At 46.3% G+C, this 21,724-nt stretch overlaps 1 protein-coding gene across 6 annotated transcripts in view; it reads right to left on the bottom strand.

Annotated features, from left to right (window-relative positions):
- Positions 1–21,724, bottom strand: part of LOC115466322 (CD209 antigen-like protein B) — a 351,731-nt gene that overhangs the window by 233,613 nt on the left and 96,394 nt on the right. For all 6 annotated transcript variants that reach the window (XM_030197492.1, XM_030197497.1, XM_030197496.1 and 3 more), the window contains 2 exons: positions 21,440–21,502; positions 20,044–20,124 (listed from right to left, as the gene is read on the bottom strand). In XM_030197492.1, coding sequence (XP_030053352.1) covers positions 20,044–20,124; positions 21,440–21,502 — 144 coding nt within the window. The remainder of the gene's footprint in view (positions 1–20,043; positions 20,125–21,439; positions 21,503–21,724) is intronic.

The raw sequence follows: 21,724 nt of genomic DNA, 5'->3' as shown, positions 1-21,724 counted from the left end.
AATGGTGTGCCCTTTCCCCGCCTGATCTGTCTTGGACCTAGCGACTCGCAGGCAGACCTGCCCCTGTGTTATGGAGATGTCATTTTATTTTTATTTTATTGTTACATTTTGTACCTCATGGCAGGCTCAATGTGGCTTACATATTGTATACAGGTACTTATTTGTACCCTGGGCAATGGAGGGTTAAGTGACTTGCCCAGAGTCACAAGGAGCTGCCTGTGCCTGAAGTGGGAATTGAACTCAGTTCCTCAGTTCCCCAGGACCAAAGTCCACCACCCTAACCACTAGACCACTCCTCCACTCCAGACCACTCCTCCACTCCCATCCCTCTGCAGGCCTCCTGTTGGTTAGTACTTGGATTGCACAGTAAGCTCGCCTATCCAAAGAGCAGCGAAGAAGGCCAGAGAGAAGGCCGCCCTGAACAGTGCAGTCTCGTAGTTATCAGGGCACACCTTTTCCAGCACTAACCATAGTCGATGGAGGATCTCATGTGTAACGGGACGCCTGCTGTCTGGGAGCGCCAGGGTGTACCGTGCCCATTCTTTCAACAGCGTCCGGATCAGGAAACTGGCGCGAGGGTTGCCCCATCCGCGAAGCTTGGCAAAGAAGGAGAAGCCAGCAATGCGTGAGATGACCGCTGTCCTGGAGACACCCCCTTTGAAGGCGTCCACGATGTAACAAGCAACAAGGTGATCCGGAACCGTTCCCTTTCTCCACTCGTGCATCTGGAGGTATTCGCACACCTGGTGAAAGGCACGCCGGTATGTGCGCAGGGTAGAAGCAGCTAAGGAGCTGGTGATGAGTAAGTGCATGGTGTTGCTACCAGCTGCCATAGTTGTTCGGGAACTGGAGTTGGTTCCTTGTTTGCTGCAGGGGCCAGCTGTTGAAAGAATGAAAAGTGAAAACGTGAGAGAGAATCAACTATGCAGTTATCAACCCTGGGTACGTGCTTCGCTCGCGCAGTCAGATTAATTTGCAGGCAACGGAGCACAAAATGCCTGAGAAGTGCTGCAGCATTTGGGCTACATGCTGTTTGTTTGTTTATGATCTCTACCACAGCTGTGTTGTCCGACCAAAGGATAGCACTTTCATTGGCCAGCGCCAGGCCCCAGACGTGGACTGCTGCGACAATGGGAACCAGTTCCAGGAAAGTGATGTTCTTGGTGAGGCCGCAGAGGATCCATTGCTGCAGCCAACGGACGGCGAACCAGGCCCTGTTGTAATAGGCTCCGCACCCCGTGGACCCGGCGGTGTCTGTATAAAGGTTGAGGTCCACGCTGGAAGTTGGTTCCGATTGTATCAGTGCTCTGCCGTTGAAGTCCTGTGGGAAGCGCAGCCAGATGCGGAGGTCCTGCTTCATGGGAAGGGTTATGTGCAAATGGTGGTGCTTGTGCGACACGCCCGCCACGGCTAAAGCAAGCCTGCGGACAAACATTCTACCCATGGGGAGAACCCTACAGGCAAAGTTGAGTGAGCCAATAAGAGACTGCATTTGGTGGAGGGTGATCTTGTATGAATGAAGGACCTTGAGGATTTTCCGTGCTAGCCCATGCAGCTTGTCTTCCGGGAGTTTGGTGGTCTGGGCTGCCGAATCTATCTCAATGCCCAAGAAGATAATGACGGTGCTGGGTCCTGTGGTTTTGCTGCGCGCAATGGGCACTCCGAACTCATGTGCTACTGTGTGGAAGACATCCATGAGGTCACTGCAGGTGCTAGAGAGTCAGGGCCCGACAAAGAAGAAGTCATCCAGGTAATGTATGCTTGTGTCCGCTGTCGACCGCTGGGATACCACCCAATGTAAGAAGGAACTGAATACCTCAAAAATGTTGCAAGATACTGCACACCCCATGAGCATGCATTTGTGAAAATAGTACAGGTTGGCATGACAGAAACCTAATAATGGAAAACAGTCAGGGTGAACAGGCAGCAGATGGAAAGCGGATTCAATATCCACCTTGGCCATGAACGCATCACGTCCAGCCGCCCGGACCAAGGCCAAGGCCGAATCGAAGGACATGTACTGGACAGATGTGGCGCCATCTGGTATGCAGTCGTTCACTGAATGACCGGGGGGGGGGGGGGTATGAAAGGTTGTGGATGAGGCGGTACTTGCCATGTTCCTTCTTGGGGACAGCTGTAAGGGGGGAGACAAACATTCTGGGAAAAGGGGGATGGAGAAACGGGCCAGCAATGCGACCCGCTGCTCGTTCAACTGCTAGCTTGTCTGAGATAATGTGGGCTAGGCGGGACTTGGAGCGAGATGGTAGGGCAGGGGTGGCCAACGGTATGGGGCCTTGAAATGGTATGAGGAACCCGTCGTGAAAGCCGCGCAAGAGTTACCTGGCAGATCCCCAAAGAGTAAAACAGGTAGCACCAGCATGGGTTCAAGCATGGTGGTGTGGTGTGGCACTTGCAGCTATGAGTGAGGTATGCTTGTGCTGCAGGGTGCTGAGGGGCACTGCAGGGATCCCCAACTTTTTTTTTGTCATCCTCTTCTAGAAAGAACTACACATCTGAAGTGAAATTATTCACAGCCCAATAACTCTGAAACTGAAGAAAGAGCAGGATTCCCAGATTCTGTAGTACACTTATATAAATGAAAATTCACCCTTACCTCTCCCTATCTACCTGTCTCTCTTATTATTCTACTGCACTTCACTTATATTTTCTCTATCAATATTATGTAATCCCAATTACTATGTAAGCCGCATTAAACCTGCTTTAGTGGGAAAGCGCGGGGTACAAATGTAATAAATAAATAAGGCCTCATAGCGTCCAAGCAGATGGGAGTGAGTGCCCTAGCAAATGGGTCAAGGTTTTGGCGGGCCTCCCTGTCTTGGCATTGCTTTTCTAGGACACAAGGCAAGGGGATGCGGGACACCGCATGTGGCGCACAGGTGCTTGAATTTGCAGTCATGGATGGTGCAGTTGCCTTTATTGTACTTCCAGCATACTTCCCGGGAAAGCATGGCAGGCCTCCCTTGCCTTTTTCCTGGAGGGAGAGCCCTGTGCTGGTAGGAACATCTTGATGCAATGTTGGGTTGCGTGAGGACATTCCGCAACCATAAGCTCCCATCATCCATATCCCATGCCATATTAGGGTTTGCTTCCATTTTGTCCCTAAAATGTTCATCGTAAGCCAGCCAGACGTGTCTCTTGTGCTCTCGATAGATGCTAATGATTGTTTCAAGGTAACAGAGCATGGGATCGAGTTGGTCGCATTGCGTCCTGCATACAATGTTCATCATGCATGCATAGGATATCACCCAACACGCAAGGTTCCGTGGGAGCACTCTGTTGTAATCAGGTAACAGGTCGCCCTTTTTAGCACGTTTCTTAGCATGTCGTCTGCATCTGCCTTCGGCCATCTTGAATATATCAAAGTACTGTTGTCGCTGTACCTTTTTCCGCAGGGTCCTGGTAATCCTCTGCTTTAGGCGCTCTGGGGGAACACCATAAGTGAATGCAGGTGCGAGTGCCAAGGGTGGTGCATTGGGTGCCCTGGTAGGGGAGGGTGAGGAAGAAGAGGAGGAGGACGAGGAAGAAGGGGAGGAAGAGTCAGAGGAGGTTGTGGAGCTGGAGCGGCCAGAATGCTTATGCTTCTTACCTTTCTTCCCCCGTTTAACCGTCTGATGTTTCTTCATCTGGGGTTGGGGTGCCACGAGAATTTGGGCGTGAAGACTTCTGACTCCCATGGAGATGCTGTGTTCCTGGGATGTCCCCACCGGAGTGTTGCGACGCCTATGAACTGTCTCTACAGCATATTTTGGTGTCGTGAGGCTGAATGTACGTGGGGGGTCGTGGCTCCCCGGTCGAGTAGATGTGATTGAGGGTCTGTGCCGAGGTGAAGCTGCGGATCCCCGTTGCTCACTGCATACACTCCGAGACCTGGGCCGGACCTGCCCAGGAAAGGAGAGGGATCTGTGATGGTCATGCGATCGACGATGTCTGCAACAGGATGGTGATCTGTAACGCCTGTAACGGGACTTGGATCTATGGCTTCTGGAGCTGCTCCTGGAGCCACGGGATCTTGTACTGTCTCTGTAATGCATTATGTCATCCCGGGTGTGGTGATTTCTGGGATCGGACCCGTCTCTGCTGTCTCTGGAGAATGACCTGCATCTGCGTCATTTGGCGCTGGATCCATATTGCGTCTGCCCACTTTGAGATTCAGATCTGCGTGTCGTTGCCGCGGCCTGTACATCAGGGAGGGATTGCAGATGAGAACCCAGACTGACTCTGCATCATGCCTAGGGTGGGCATTGGATCCTGAAGTGCTCAGATTATCTGCCAGTGGCGCAGCCGGGGCGTCTACTGGCAAGGCGGGTTTCAATATGCATTCCTCCAACGGGACGTGAAGTGGCGAGGGTGGAGGTAGGTGACAGTGAGTCTCTGCGGTCAAGGGTGCAAGGGCACGTGGATGCGGAAGGTCAGCTGAATCAGTGTACCTCTCCGGGCGCCTGCGCTACCTCATGGATGATCGGTGTGGTCTGTCTACCATATCAGGTTGCACATCTTCAGCCTGGCATGGGGGATGTTGTGAAACTATTGCGCCTCAAGGCATGATGATTTCTGGCGTGTCAGGAGGTCTTTTCTGCAGCGAGGTGTTATGCGGCAACACTGCCGAAGCAGACCCAAGCCCTCTATACTTTGGCTGGTTTCTGTGGAAGGGGCAATGTCAGCTATGCGGCTCTGAGCAGTTTTTTTTTAATGAGCAGTTCACTTGGAGACCAAGTTTTCCACGCAGAGGCTGAGGGAGCAGCTGTCCGCCCTGCAGTGCGAGCATCTCAGGGCTGTATCTCTATTGCCTCGTTTGAAATGCGCACTCTGCCCTCTCCAAAAACGTGCGTGGGACAAGACGCCCAAAAAGGACACAAAACAGACGGCCACGAGGAGGGAGCCCAAAATGGACGACCGCGAGGCAAGGAGGCCAAACGTGCGCGAGACAAAGACGACCGCTGGGAAGGACGCCCAAAATGGACGGCCTAGAAAATGGACGGCCTAGGGAAAGGATTCCCAAAATGGACACCCAAAATAGACGACCGCAACGCCCACTCCTGTTGTAGGTTTGTAGTTGGCTGCCGTGGGCTGGAGGGTATGTGGAGTATGATCTCAGCCTCTCAAATTTACTGCTAGCTCTCAGGAGGGAGGCTATGAGGCTGTTCTAAAGGACCCATAATTGATGGAACTGCACAGATTTCCAGTTCTGGGGTTCAGCCTTGTAACATTTCCTGAGGATATTATGCATGTATAAAAGTATAAGAACATAAAAACAGCCGTAGTGGGTCAAGTCAAAGATCCATCAAGCCCAGAATCCCATTTCCATCAGTGGTTGATAGAGGTCAGAAAATACACAAAACAAAACAAGAGGAGACAAAGTACCATTCGTGAAGCCAGTGGCTGAGACAATGGGAGTAGGGATAGACCACAGTTTTCCAACACAGGAGTAAAGAGGCTTATTAGGTATCATTAGTATTATGCTAACGTGGAGGGGCATAATCGAACGCGAACGCCTATCTCCATGGGCGTCTATGTCCGAAAAGGGTACGTGAAGAGGCAGGACAGACCGTATTTTTGAAAAAATGGACGTTTTTCAGCTGGGCGTTTGTTTTTTTTTAGCGATAATGGAAACTAAAAACGCCCAGCTCAAAAACGTCCTAATCCGAGCCATTTGGTCATGGGAGGGGCCATGATTCATAGTACACTCGCCCCCCTGACATGCCAGGACACCAACTGGGCACCCTAGAGGTCAGTGCGGTGGACTTCAGACAACGCTCCCACATGCATAGCTCCCTTACCACGGGTGCTGAGCCCCCAAGCCCCCTCCCCCCAAACCCACTACCCACAAATGTACAACACTACCATAGCTCTTAGGGGTGAAGGGGGCACCTACATGTGGGTACAGTGGGTTTTGCAGACCTCTCATTTACCAGCACAAGTGTTACAGGTAGGGGGGATGGGCCTGGGTCCACCTGGCTGAAGTGCACTGCGGTACCCACTAAATGTGCTCCAGGGACCTGCATACACGCAGGCCTCTAGGATTTGTTGCTGCTATATAACATTGGCACACCAGTTGACACCTGAAGACTAATCTCTCCGAAAACATCCTTTATTGGAATAAGCACGCTTACTCACAGTTAACTGCAGATCAGAGGTTGTGCCCTACTGGCAACGGGTCTCCCTGGTACTGAGATGAGCAGTAGGTCAGAGCTGGCAGACTGGTGTACAATGCCCTCTTTTAGCCACATTCAAGGTAAGAACTAAGTTCTGTAACGTGGTTAACACATGAAAGGGATCTGAAACTGGCTTACAAAAATGGCCACTACCTCATGGACTACCGGAAACAAAACAGGGCACACTCTGACCCAGTAAGCAGGGGGAAAAGCACCATGGGAGTAGAGTCTACCAACTACCAACATCGTGAGCATTTGCCACAAGCTAGTGGAATCACGGAGCCCAATACCCTACACCCACCACAATGCATTGCTGATGTGACTCTGCAGTGCCCTTAACAGAAAAGGTGTCACACTCACCCGAGAGCCACATCAGAACCAGGAAAAGGCTGTCACAGGATAGAACACATTCTGCTGTCATGGAGGTGGGTACGGCATTTGAGGCTGGCATAGAGGCTGGAAAAAAAGTTTTTAAAGTGGTGTTTTTTTGGTGGGAGGGGGTTAGTGACCACTGGGGGAGTCCGGGGAGGTCATCCCCGATTCCCTCCAGAAGTCATCTGGTCAGTTGGGGCACTTTTTTGGGACCTGTACGTGAAAAAAAAGGGTCCAAAAAAAGTGACCCAAAATCGCGGTAAAAACGTCTTTTTTTTCGATTATCAGCTAAAGACGCCCATCTCTCCTCGGCCGATAACCATGCCCCAGTTCCGTCTTCACCACGCCTCCAACACGCCCCCGTCAACTTTACCCATTTCCGCGACGGATTGCAGTTGGAAACGCCCAAAATCTGCTTTCGATTATACCGATTTGGGCGCCCACGGGAGAAAGACGCCCATCTCCCGATTTGGGTCGCAATATAGGCGTTTTTCTCTTTCGATTATAAGCTGGATAGTATTATATCTCTGGTATTTGAATTCCAGTGTTGTTAAATGTGTATATTTTTTTATACTGTTTCACAGAAGTTCTATTATTAGGTTTCAATTTACTGTTTTTAAGTTTACTTCTTTTATTGTATTTATGATTATTCTTTTTTATTTATTTATTTATTTATTTATTTATTCATTTATATAATTAACACAAGCATAAAACTTGTTACATGTAATTCAGACCACAAAGAAATAAAGAAATATATATACATATATACCAACATCATAGTATATCTCCATGACAAAAAAGGAAAAATTGTTATCTATTTCTTTGTCCCTTCCTTAGACCACAAATCTATTTGAGAGGGGGTGTAAAAGTAAAGATCAGGAAAAATCTAAATTTAAAAAAAGAAGAAAAAGGTACAAAAGTAAGACATGGCTGCCTCTCCACCAAAATAACTTTGAGATTTGCCCTTCAGATGTTATGTCTTTACTACTCTTTTCAGGTCTATGAAAGATTTCAATTGTTCTGGCATAAAAAAAACATATTTAAGTCCTAAATGTTTAACAACGCATTTACATGGGTAAGCTAATAAGAACGTAGCGCCCAATAACCGTGTCTCCTCTCTTAAATCCAAGAATTTTTTCCTTCTATCCTGTGTAACTTTGGTAACATCCGGAAATATCCATATCTTCTGGCCACAAAATGTTTGATGCATATTTTTAAAGTAAAGTTTCATTACCGCATTTTTTATTACCGCATTTAAATCTTGTTCAAACACATATGAGACCAAAAGTGTAGCCCTATTTGTTACTTCGGATAGAGAGTCCTCCAAAATTAAAGAAATGTCTTTCAATTCATCAGGATTTCCATGATCCAGAGCCGCATGGTTCTCTTCCTGGAATTTTTTTGGAAGATAATATATTTTATTCACAGGGGGAAGGTTTTGAGGTAACATTTTCAAATTTTCAGTCAAATATTTTTTAAAGAGTTCCAAAGGAAGGATTCCAATTGGTCTAGGAAAATTTAATATTCTCATATTCAGTCTCCTGTTATAATTTTCTATTTGTTCGATCTTTTGTCTAATGTTCAAGTTGTCTTTAATTATCACAGACATATTTTCTTGCATTTTAAATATATCTTTTTGAGACGTCCGTACCTGATCATTGAATTCTTCCTTTAAATTATCTATTGATTTAGAGAGTTGGTCCACAGTTACAATTAAGTTTGCTGTTTGTTGAGTAGATTTAGTTACGATGTCTTTCAAACCTTCCATAGCCTGCCAAAGAGCCTCGAGAGTAACCACCGTAGGAGGCATCGGGATTTCCACCCTACCTCCTGTCCCTCCTGCCTTTGATTCCGGGAGGAAACCTCCTCCGCTGGCACCAAGTTCTCCGCCTTCCGGGTCTTGAATAACAGCTTTACCTTCCCGTAGTAAGGCAGGGCACGGTGGGTTGTCGGGCGCTGGAGGAGAGAGTGTTATATTGTTTTCCTGAGGTGTCGGGTTTCCTGCCCCGACATCTAGCAGAAATTCAACTCCAGGCTGATTTGGTGGCTGCCTCAGAGCGAAGCTGTCGATTGTAAGTTGCTTCGGGGAAGATGTCGAGGTGGTGGAGGGTTTGCCCCTAACATTCCCCTTTCTTTTTGTATGCGGCATAGCAGGTAAGAGGAAAAACTTTTCAACAAACGCTCGATCAGTCTCAGCGTCTTCAGCTCAACGGCGCCATCTTGTCACGCCCCCGGCTTTAGCTTCGTATTTATGATTATTCTTAATTATTTTATGATTGTTATGCTGTTAACAAAATTGTAAGTTTTATGTTAAACTGTACCTGTTGTACACCACCTTGGGTGAATCTCTTCATAAAGGCGGTTAATAAATCCCAATAAATAAATAAATAAATAAAAAGGTCAATAATCACTTAATAAAATCCAGTAAATATGGCAATATCCATCAAGAGAAATCAAACAGCAATAAAGCAGAAATGGTGTCTGACTGCCATCTAAAGTCTTCCAGAAAGTAACACAATCATACACATGGACCTGACACAGATCTGTGTTTCGGCAGGGATGTCTGCTTTAGGAGTCAATGTCTAGGGACTATACACCTTTAATGCCTCTTCACTCCTGTGTTGGAAGACCATGGTCTATCCCTACTCCATTTGTCTCAGCCAAAAATTAACCAAAAACAGGATTCCAAAAACATAAGAACATAAGACAAGCCATACTGGGTCAGAGCAATGGTCCATCTAACCCAGTATCCTGTTTTCCAAACAGTGGCCAAGCCAGGTCACAAGTACCTGGCAGAAACCCAAATCGTGGCAACATTCCATATAGAACCCCAAAGAATAGCAAGATTCTGGAATCCTAAAGAGTGACAAGATTCCATGCAGAATCTCAAAGAGTAGCAACATTCGATATTAGAAATCCCAGTGCAAGCAGTTGCTTCCCATGTCTGTCTCAATAGCAGACTATGGACTTTTCCTCCAGGAATTTGTCCAAAACTTTTTTCAAACCAGGTACGCTAACCGCTGTTACCACCTCCTCCGGCAAACAGTTCCAGAGCTTAACTATTCGTTGAGTGAAAAAACATTTCCTCCTATTTGTTTTAAAAGTATTTCCATGTAACTTCCTCAAGTGTCCCCAAGTCCGAGTAAAAAATCTATTTACTTCTACTTCCCTGTTGCTTACATCTAGGTATAATCAGTCATTTTTCTGGTCTCGATTGTTGAAATCTCTTTTTCACCTCAGCTATGATAACTACCTTTGCCACAACCTCTGGCAAAAAGGCTAGAGCTTAATTATTTGTTGAAGGAAAAAGAACAGTTCGAAAGCGCTAGACCCCTTCTCCAAAAATTACACTGGCTATACCAATCAAGGCATGTTGGTTGGTGTCCTGGCATGTCACTGGGACCAGTATACTATGAATACTGGCTCCTCCCACGACCAAAGGGCTTGGATTTGGTCGTTTCTGAGATGGGCATCCTCAGTTTCCATTATCGCCGAAAACTGGGGACGACCATCTCTAAGGTCAACCTAAATTTTGAGATTTGGGCGTCCCCGACCGTATTATCGAAACAAAAGATGGACACCCATCTTGTTTTGATAATACGAGTTTCCCCACTCCTTCGCCGGGACGTCCTGCGAGGAAATCCTCAGGAAAACGTGGGTACCCCATTCGATTATGCCCCTCCACGTCATCTTTTAATGAAAATCATCAACAAGAGAGGTAGGTAACTCAGATCTTTTCCAAGTGAATTTCTGTTACAATACCATAGCTTAAGTGAGGAAAACATACGTAAATGATAGGGGAGATCTGTCCACCCAACGCCAGTCACCTTCCTTGTCCTTGTCATTCAGGCCTATCCAGTAATTTTCTGAACCAATGTTGGTGGACAAAAAAGACTGAAAAAAAGGAAACAAAAATTAGGATTAGTGAGCAAAATCATTCTTTCTTGCATTAGAGATGAAAGCATAGATAACAAAATTTGAAAACTGTTGAAGAGGGATGATAAGAGGGTGAAGGTCTATGTGCCCACATAAAAATGAGGAATGGGAATTAAGACTTCTAAGGTCTGGGTCCCGTAAATGGCAAAGGCAAATCAGGATCAAGGCTGGAGTGGGCTTCAATGGGAACTCCGGTAGTTGGGAAGTAAGACTGGTGCCAGGCAGAGTTCTACAGTCTGTGCCCCAAAATTGGCAGTGAGAGACAGAGATTAAGTATATCATGTATATCTTATCACATTCAAACGTGTAATTAAACTCTGGAATTCGTTGCCGGAGAAAGTGGTGAAGGCGGTTAGCTTAGCAGAGTTTAAAAAGGGGTTGGACGGTTTCCTAAAGGACAAGTCCATAAACTACTACTAAACGGACTTGGTAAAACCACAATTCCAGGAATAACATGTATAGAATGTTTGTACGTTTGGGAAGCTTGCCAGGTGCCCTTGGCCTGGATTGGCCGCTGTCGTGGACAGGATGCTGGGCTCGATGGACCCTTGGTCTTTTCCCAGTATGGCATTACTTATGTACTTATGTAAATCACAAGCTATGCTGCTTATCTCTATGGGGGGAGGGAAGGATATAATCATAAAGTTAGCATTAGCAAACAAATAATTTTAGTGGTGGCAGAGAGAAGACATTCTTACGGTTGAAAGCAACAGTATCAGGAGGGGAAGATATTCCTAGGGTTGAAAGCAATAATATCATGGTATTATGTTCCAAGACCTTATATGCTGTGAAGCCCCGCCCATCACATCCCAGTATGCACTGGGCAGGGCTGGGCACCATCATTTTCAAGGTGGCGCCAATGGAAGAGGAGGAAGGCCACTTCCCTCCTCCAGCGAAGGTAGGAGGGTGGGGAAGAGGGCCACTAGACCACCAGGTCATGGGGGGGGGGGGGGGTTATTTGTGGCCCACTGGACCACCAGGGCTCTATTTGAGGGGATGCTAGAGGGGTTAGGGGGGCTGGAGACCCACCGGATCTCCAGCCTCCCCTGAATTTGTGTTGGGGGGGTGGGGGACTGGTGGTCCACCAGACCTCCAGCCCCCTTGTCACTGGGGGGGGGGGTCGGATCAGGGTTCCTGCTACTGTGGGGGGCTGCATTGGGGGGAGTGGGGGGGTCTGCTAGCATGCAAATGCATGCTGGACAGGGCTCACCATTCCTCCCCAATGGTCTGCAAACCCTAACACCAGCTCAAAACTGGCATAGGTTTTGCCGCGGACAGTGTGCCAATGTTTGGCGTGCTGCTTGTTGATCATTGGGGAGGAATACATTTAACATGCATTTGCATGCTAGTTGCATTCAGAGCCCCTGAGCGCAGTGTTTCACGTGCTCAGGGGCTCTGATCATGAGGCAATAGCAAGCTCAGGTGCTAGCATGACGCTAACAGCCTCTAGCACCTGCATTTGCTTCTGATCATCAGCCCAAGGTGGTACTTTACCTACTGCACTGTTTATGATGCCAGTGTTTAATCATGAAGAGGTGGAGCCTGCGTAGACTGCCAGATACGTTCAGGTCTTTATCTGCAAACATTTTCTATGATACTTCCATCTCTTTCTCCTTTTCTTCCATTACCCAGCTCTTTCTCCCACACATCCAGTCTAGGACACTTGGTTGCCACGCCTAGGCCTACCTGTTCATCTTTGTTATTAATAATAACCAGATGGGAATCTCTGTCATTACAGGATATTCTAGCACCTTCCCAGTTTTTATTGGCTTCTGAGAAACTGTAGCAGGATCCGTTAAACCATTTCCAGCCATATGGACATGCATTACAGATAGACCCTAGAAAGCAGAAAACAGACCATCAGAGCTCATCTTAGGCATGAAAAAACTGGGCTCAGAAGAGGATCATGAGAAAGTATGAGCAGATGCTATACCTTTTACATATCCTCATTTCAATATCATTGTTACCTTAATTTATAACTATAAAGTATTATGAGACAGTAGGACCCTTGTGTTCTAATGATGATAATAATAATAATAATAATAATAATAATAGTAGTAATAATTACCTTACCCTACCCTGCTTGGAACAGTATACATTTTGCATCAATATCTCTATGATTCTCAGTTCCTTGGATAGGACCTGAATTAATAGAGTTAAAACCAGTTAACATTGGCTGTCACGTGCCAAAGATGAGCTTTTACTGCTCCTTGATGTACTGCAGGAGTCAGAAACCTGTGGTATAATGGTTCCACATTACTATCTCTAGGGGTTTTGTTTCTTTATTTTACAGTCATTTTATGCCCACAAGATGACTGGGGAGGAACTGAAAGAGGGAGAATGGTAAGCAGGGTAGGAGGTAAGAGAAAGAAAAAAGGGAGTGGAGGAGTAGCCTAGTGATCCTGGGGAACTGGGTTCACTGCCCACTGCAGCTCCTTGTGACTCTGGGCAAGTCACTTAACCCTCCATTGCCCCAGGTACAAATAAGTACCTGTATATACTATGTAAACTGCTTTGAATGTAGTTGCAAAAAAAAAAAAAAAAAAAAAAAACAGAAAGCTAGTATATCCAATCCCATTCCCTTCCTTTCCCTTGGGCTGTGGGAGAAAGAGAGAATGAGGGTTAAAACGTAATGAATGGAGAGATAAAGACAAGTGAATGGGGAAAAAATGAAAGGGAACATTGGTGTCAGATATAGAAAACAAAGGTAAAAGGATGGTTGAGAACAGAAGAAATGGAAAGGAGACCCTGGAAAAGAATATAGAAGCTTGACACAAGGAACGTGGAGAACAGAGGCTGGGACTAATTTGATTAGAAAAAGTAAGATGCAAACCACAAAGGTAGAAAAGAAAAATAAATACAGGTATTGTAAATTAGAGATTGGAAAAATGTCATCTCACCTGATCTGTACTTGGCTCAGCAGAGAGGAAGGATTAGAATCCAGCTCATTTTTGAAAGTGATCGCAGCCCATCTTCCGACACAATCGGGAGATGGGGGGCGATCTCCTGAATCCGCCCAAATCGGCATAATCGGAAGCCGATTTTGGGCGGCTTCAACTGTGTTCCATCCCGGGGCCGGCGAATGTTGAAAGGGGACGTGTCGGCATGGTAGCGAAGGCGGGATGGGGCATTCGTTGAGATGGCCAGCTTTGCCCGATAATGGAAAAAAGAAAGCCGGCCGTCAGGAGAATTTGGTCCGTTTTATTTGGACCCGTTTTTTTTAGGTCCAGGTCCCCAAAACGTGCCCCAACTGACCAGATGACCACCGGAGGGAAGCGGGGATCACCTCCCCTTACTCCCCCAGTGGTCACCACCCCCCTCCCACACACACACACAAATCAGACATTTTTTGCCAGCCTGTATGCCAGCCCCAAATATCATACCCAGCTCCCTGACAGCAATATGCAGGTCCCTGCAGCAGTTTGTAGTGGGTGCAGTGCACTTGAAGCAGGTGGACCCAGGCCCATCCCCCCTTACCTGTTACTCTTGTGCTGGCAAATGGGAGCCCCCAAAACCCACTGTACCCACATGTAGGTGCCCCCCTTCACCCCTTAGGGTGATGGTAATAGTGTAGAGTTGTGGGCAGTGGGTTTTGGGTGGGATTTGGGGGGCTCAGCACACAAGGGAAGGGTGCTATGCACCTGGAAGCTAATTTTGTTTTTTTAATAAATTTTTTAAAGTGCCCCCTAGGGTGCCCAGTTGGTGTCCTGGCATGTCAGGGGGGCCAGTGCACTAGAAATGCTGGCTCCTCCCACACCCAAATGCCTTACATTTCGCCGGATTTGAGATGGCCGGCTCCAGTTTCCATTATGGCTGAAAATCGGAGTCGCCCATCTCATCTAACCCCAGCCGGCGTCAAGCATATTTCGAAAATACACTTGGCTCCGCCACTTCGTGGAGCCGGCCCAGAAGATGGTTGCCCATCGATTTGGCTGGCGCCTTTCGATTATGCCCCTCCACGTGTCAGCTTTAGGAAATGTGCATTTCATCTATTTTTGTATTTTGCTCAGTAAAAGGCAAAGTGAATTTCTGTTCCTTTTTTTTCAGTATTGCAATACTCACGGAGTCTAGCTTTGTTCTGGATTTTGCAATTTATAGTCCCTTATTCTGTATTAGCTGTTGTTGCTCTGCACGTGTGAGTGGGGGTGAAGCATTTGACTGGTGTGTAGTTCCCATATAGGAATGTATAACAATCCTGCTTTTTTTTCAAATTTCTCAATAATAAGTGTATTGTTGCAGTGTTTTTAACAGGTAGGGTTACAGGGTCGATGTACTGGGAGTTAGGGCTGGTATCATAAGCTTGCTTTATATATTATGAAGGTCTTTTTGCAAGGTTTTGTGCCATGTGTCTGGCAGGGGAAGGACAGTGTTACTGTTCCTGAGGTAGCATCACCATATATATAATTATATATTATTTTTTTGTATGTTGAATTGTAAGAGAAGCATTCCTGGGCCTAAAATTGAGCTGGCATCATGAATGGAATAAATTAAATAACCACTATTGGGCTCATTTTCAAAAGAGAAAAACGTTCAAAAAGTAGCATAAATCTGCATTTGGACATTTTTCTCACAAAAACGGCCACATTGGTATTTTCAAAACCAATTTTTAAACGTTTTTATAAGAAGTCCGTCAGAAGTGCATTCAGATCACAAGGGGGCGTGTTAAGGGTTGGATTTGGGCATTCCTAACACTTTGGATGTTTTTCAGCCATAATGGAACAGAACAAAACCATCCAAGACTAACACTAAGACGTTTTGAGCTAGACCTGTTTCTATAACAAATAAGGCACAAAAAGTTACCCTAAATGACCATATGACCACTGGAAGTAATCAGGAGTGACTTCCCCTTACTCCCCCAGTGGTTACTAACCCCCCCAAAAAATGTGATTAAAACATTACTGGCCAGCTTCTATGCCACCCTCAGATGTTATACTGAGGTCCATTAGAACAGCATGCAGGTCCCTGGAATAGTCTAGTGGGGGATGCAGTGCACTGCAGACAGGTGGACACAGGTCCAAAGCTCTCCCTACCTGTTACACTTGTGGAGGAAACTGTGAGCCCTCCAAAACTCACCAGAAACCCACTGTACCCACATATAGGTGCCCCCTTCATCCAGTGGTGTTCCTAGGGGTGCTGACACCCGGGGCGGATCACCGATGCACCCTGCCCCCCGGGTGCAGCGCCCCCCGGATGCAGCGTGACCCCCCCCCCCCCCCGGCGAAAGGACACCCCCCCCCCGCGAAAGAACTCCCTCCGGGTGCATGGGTGCACGCCACTGGGGGGGTGCCGCGCGCGCTTGTCCTTCGTTCGTTCCATGCTCCCTCTGCCCCGGAACAGGAAGTAACCTGTTCCGGGGCAGAGGGAGCATGGAACGAACGAAGGACAGGCGCGCGTGACACCCCCCCAGCGGCGTGCACCCGGGGTGGACCGCATCCCCCCCCTAGGAACGCCACTGCCTTCATCTATAAGGGTTATGGTAGTGTTGTACAATTGGGTGTAATGGGTATTGGGTGTGTTTTGGGAGGCTCAGCAGACAAGATAAGGGAGAAATGCTGAGATGTGTACCTGGGTGCATTTTATGAAGTCCACTGAAGTACCCCTTAGGGTGCCCTATTGCTTTCCTGGGATGTCTGGGGGACCAGTGTACTAAAAATGCTGGCTGCTCCTACATCCCAATGGCTTGATTTTGTGCGTTTTGAACTTGGACGGTTTTTGTTTGAAATGGACCAAAAAACAAAACATCCAAATCACAAAACATTTTTCAGAACAGTATTTTCAATAAAAAAGTTAGACTTTTTTCCTTGAAAATGACCTTCTTTCCTATTCAGATTTTGGATGTTTTTTGCAAAACGTCCAAAGTCGGACTTAGACATCATATTGAAAATGCCCCTCCACGTCAAATAAATGGGTAGAGGAAGAAGAAATCAATATAAAATCAGCACATATACTATCCTCAAATTATCCATATAGCTCACTTAGAATAACAGAAAAAAAAGGTGGGAGGAAAAGCCTCAAAGACCTCCGGGCATGAACACTCTCGGAGCTAAGAAATTCTTCAATATCGTCATAAAAACCCTCACACCAATTTTATAATTGTTAAAGTTTTTATAGCCTTTGTGTTGTACTCTATATCCTGCTATTTAGCTCATAAAAATTAAATCCTATCAATTTTGTTGCATTTGTACCCCACATTTTCCCACCTATTTGCAGGCTCAATGTTGCTTACATAGTACCGTCAAAGGCGTTTGCCCAGTCGGTTGATAACAAATACAAGGTTGTATAGTGATCGTATGAGGTATAAGTGGAGGGTCGGAAGGGATGAAGATTGTGTGTTGTCCAGTACGATTATAGTCATGCTGTGTGGCTAGGTGAAGAGGTTTACTTGGGGTCGTTGGGGTAAGCCGTTTTGAAGAGGTTGGCTTTTAGTGATTTCCTGAAGTTCAGGTGGTCGTGGATTGTTTTCACAGCTTTTGGGAGGCCATTCCATAGTTTTGCACTTATGTAGGAGAAGCTGAATGCATAAGTTGTTTTGTATTTCAGTCCTTTGCAATTTGGGTAGTGTAGGTTTAGGTAGGATCTTGAGATCTGACTTTGTTTCTTATTGGCAGATCTATAAGGTCTGTCATGTATCCTGGGACTACGTCATATATGATTTTGTGGACTAAGGTGCAGATTTTGAAGGTGATCCGTTCTTTGATTGGGAGCCAATGCAACTTTTCTCGAAGGGGTTTGGCACTTTCGAAGCGTGTTTTGCTGAATATCAGCCTGGCTGCTGTATTTTGGGTGGTCTGGAGTTTTTTTTATGAGTTGTTCTTTGCAACCCGCGTAGATTCCGTTGCTATAATCTGCATGGCTTAGGACCATTGATTGTATTAGATATCGAAAGGTTGCTCTTGGGAGGAAACGTTTTAATCGTTTGAGCTTTCACATTGAGTAGAACATTTTCTTTGTTACAGAGTTTACTTGGCTCTCGAGAGTAAGGTTGCGGTCAAGTGTGACGCCGAGTATTTTCAAACTGAGGTAAGGAGGGTATGTCCTGGAGTATTTATGGTTGTGGGTTTGTAGTTGTTATGTTGAGAGGAGAGGATGAGGCAATGTATTTTTTTCAGTGTTCAGTTTCAGTTGGAATGAGTTTGCCCAGGAGTCCATGATGTTCAGGCCATCGTTGATTTTATTGGTTATTTCTGTCAGATCATGTCTGAAGGGGATGTAGATTGTAACATCTGCGTAGATGAATGGGTTAAGGCCTCGATTGGATAAGGACTGTGCCAGTGGAATCATCATCATGTTGAAGAGTATTGGTGATAATGGTGATCCCTGGGGTACTTCGCAAACTGCTTTCCACGGTGGTGATATATTTGAATTTGATTTTACTTGATAAGTTCTGGTGGTTAGAAAACCTTTTATCCAGTTAAGTACATTTCCTTCAATCTTGAAGTGGCCTAGTAGTCTTAGTAATATGTTGTGGTTTACCATGTCGAATGCGCTTGACATGTCGAACTGGAGGAGGCTTATGCTTTTGCCTATGGCTATCTCCTGCTTGAATTTGGCCAGGAGGGTGACTAGGACAATTTTGGTGCTATGGTGAGATCGGAATCCTGATTGTGAATTATGTAATATTGAAAACTTGTCCAGGTATTCCGTAAGCTGTTTAGTCACCAAGCTCTCCATAAGTTTTACTACTAGTGGGATAGACGCAACTGGGCTGTAGTTGGTGAGATTGTTTGTGCTTTTCTTGGTGTCTTTTGGTATTGGTGTCTTTTGGTATTTGATATTTGCAATATCAAGATATTGCAATACTGCATTTATCTAATCCTCTCTTGCCAACATGATAGCCCCGGACCGATGTTGGCCAGCATTTCGCTCTTGCTGTTTCAAAAGTCTAGAAAATATCATCAGTGGTATTTAACTTATTCCTTATATTCAGCACTGCAATATGTTTTAGGTAGTGTGATCAACATGCCGACACTACTCACAATCAAATATCTGGATATTTTATATATTTATTGGGATTTATTAAACGGCTTTATGTTGGTACCTATGGGCACATGAATGTAGATTCTAGAACAAATTTTAGGAAAGGCTGTTCGTCTGCAGATTATTTTCTAAAATTATATCGGAACTGAGCACATTCCTGACCTGGATGTTTCAATTCCATTTGCTATGTTCTATCTCAAATGGGTCTCCACATGTATTAAGGTATTGATGAGCTATTGTCATGTCCCCTACCTCAACACAAGCGGCGTCCTCGGGCTGTGCAGGGTCCCGTCGACACGCACACTTGACTGGCACAGCCCTGAGCCATGTGTGTTTGGTTCTTCTCTGGCTGCAGGCTCCTTGATTGCTTTGCTTCCATGCACCTGGCTCTGCTCTTCCTCTGCCTGGCTTCCAGGCTCCTTGATTGCTTTGCTTCCACCCACCTGGGTCTGCTCTTCCTCTGCCTGGCTTCCCTTGCTTCTCTCCTATTGGTCTTCTGGTTCCTCCTTCCCCTGCTCTTGTCCTATGGCTGTGCCCCTTCCTCCTGCTGATGTCAGACACCAGCACTTTATCAGCTGAGCTCTCCCTAGACTCCTTGCTTCAGCTTCTACTTTGGTAGGTGTTACTTGCTCAGTAGTGTGCTTCTCCTCTACTTTGTTCTTCGTTGCTGACTTAGCCTGTACCTGGATTACTCTCATGTCTGCTGCCTGCCTACTAACTCTGCCTGTACCCAGATTACTCTTGTGTCTGCTGCCTGCCTACTGACTCTGCCTGTACCCGGATTACTTTTGTGTCTGCTGCCTGCCTCCTGACCTTGCCTGTACCTGGATCACTCTCTTGCCTGCTGCCTGTCTGGCCGTCACATTCATCACCCAGCTTCCTGCTCCATCTCATAAGCCCTGCAGGCTGCCCGCACCTAGGGGCTCAACCTCTGGGGAACGGCGGTCAGCGCAGGTGAAACCTGGGGTTGTCAGGCCACCAAGCAGAACCTGGTCTGAGTACCGGGCTCAGCAATGCTCTACTTGGTACAAGAACTCACAGGTCTGACAGTTATGCACAGACTGCCTGATTCTGTAAAGTTCGACAAAAATTGTAAGTGCAAATTTAGGCATGTTCCCAATTTGCATGTGCAATTTAGTTGAATATCAAACCAATTAGTTGCAATAACTGACTTTTTAACAAGCAATTATTGCCACTAATTAGATTCAATTGGGACCAATGTGCCTAAAATTTATGCACATTCCAAAAAGGGGTCACAGAAATGGGATGGCCATGGGTGTTTAGGGCATGGCTTTGAGTTACATGCATAATTACAGAATAATGGTGCTCCATGCATACATTTACACTCATTTTCACTGGTACAAATGGTTGTGCCTAAGTTTACATGTGACTGTCTTCTTAAGCATGTATTCTATAAACCACACTTAACTTTAGGCGTGGCTTATAGAATACCACTGAAGCGGGTGTTTTTCAGTACAGATTTCTTATTCACCATTTATAGAATTTACCACAGAGCATGGACTTGGCATTGAAATAGTGCAAACTGAACTCTTATAAAGATAAATTCTATTTTGCAGTATTGTACCTAGGGTTTCCTGCAGTTCTGCAAACATCTTGTTGATCCTGGATAGATCAGTCTGCTTCACTTCAGTCAACTCCAAAGACACTGTAAACACAAATGCACTTCAGTACTTACTGTAAGCAGGACTGGAAATCAATTATGGTGACCCTACCTTTGGCATAAAGCGGAAACCCCCAGATGCTGCATTTGAGTGTGGCTCTCAGATTCATGTGTAAACTAATGTCAATTAGCCACACATCTGTCCTACTCTCTATTCTATAACATGTGTCTAAATTTCATAGTGTACAACACCAAAAGGGGTGTGGCCATGGGAGGGGCATGGATGGGTCAGAGTCTTTCCTAGAAATTAGGCGTGATGTTACAGAAAACTTGCTTTTGTGCGTCTAACTGCCATCATTTATGTTTCAGCACTTACACCAGCTTTTGGCAGATGTAAGATGCTTATGCCCGAAGTTAGGTACAAGAAGTGTGATTGTTAAATAGGAAAAGGCTGGATATTTCCAGACTGCCTGTCTCCCTGGGAAAATGGCCCTTTCTAGGACTCCTTGGTTATCTTCCTTTGTGTCACCCTCCAGATGAGATCTTTCCGTGTGTCTCTATATTGTGATTTATTCTGGGTGACTTGTGTGCAGTGTGTATGTGTGTGAGTCCCTCCTCATGGATTCTCTTGGGGTGATGCCTACATGTTTCCCAGTGCTATAATATCAGTTAATGTAGCTTATATATTACATTTTATATGAAAAACCTGCCAAATCTGTTGAGATTAAACTGGAAATCAAGAGAGTGAATTTTCCCTATCTTCTGTTTTTTGCAGGATTGGAAGATTAGCTGACAACCCTCAGGTTCAGGAGTGGACTGACAGTGCTCTGGGCCCCTGTGCAGTAAGGGTCATAGGGCTCCCGCTCGGGTACTACCTGCACCCACCCATCTGCACACTGTTCTCCCCCCCCCCCCCCCCCCACACACACACACTAGTGTGCCCTCCCAGGTCCTACCTTGAAGGATCCTGTGCTTCTTTGGGGACAAGAAAGATCCCTACTCTTTCCTGCCCACTGCTGCTGCTCTGCCCAACGCTGCTGTGTTTCCAAAATGGTTGCTGAGACTTCCTGCTGTAGCCTCGCGGGTATCGGCAATCTTGCGAGACTGCCATAGGGAAGTCTCAGCAGCAATTTTGAAAATGCAGCGGTGCCGGGCAGAATAGTGGCAGCGGACAGGAAAGGGTGCGGATCTTTCCTGCCCCCGAAGAGGCCACTACACCACCATGGCCCTTTAAGAATGAATTGGGGGGGGGGGAGCCTCTGGGACCTCGGGCACTGCCTGGTTGCCCGTATGGTCAGTCTGCCCCTTTTGAGGTCTGATCTAAGCACATCAAATGGACCATTTCTGTTCCATTTCTCACCATTTCTGATACTATCTGAGTACTCTGAGTGTAGCATCTTCATGTCTTCTGTAACCTTGGAGACTAAAACAGAAAAGGGAAGAAAACACCATTAGAGGTTATTTTACAAAACATATCTGAATTCCTGGGGAGCCAAATGCATCTCTTAGGTAGACATGGGCAAGGCATGGCCAGTTTTCAGAGGCAGACTTTTCTCTAGCTCAGGTTTTGAAGCACACAACAGCAGATGAACTGTGGCATTTTTGATTGTCACGAAATGTCTAGCCACCCACCTGGGGTTACCCC

Source organism: Microcaecilia unicolor, chromosome 3, assembly GCF_901765095.1.
Source record: "Microcaecilia unicolor chromosome 3, aMicUni1.1, whole genome shotgun sequence".
In the NCBI taxonomy this organism is placed as follows: Eukaryota; Metazoa; Chordata; class Amphibia; order Gymnophiona; family Siphonopidae; genus Microcaecilia; species Microcaecilia unicolor.
Note: the sequence above shows the minus strand (reverse complement) of the source record. Positions and strands in the feature narration are given on the sequence as shown.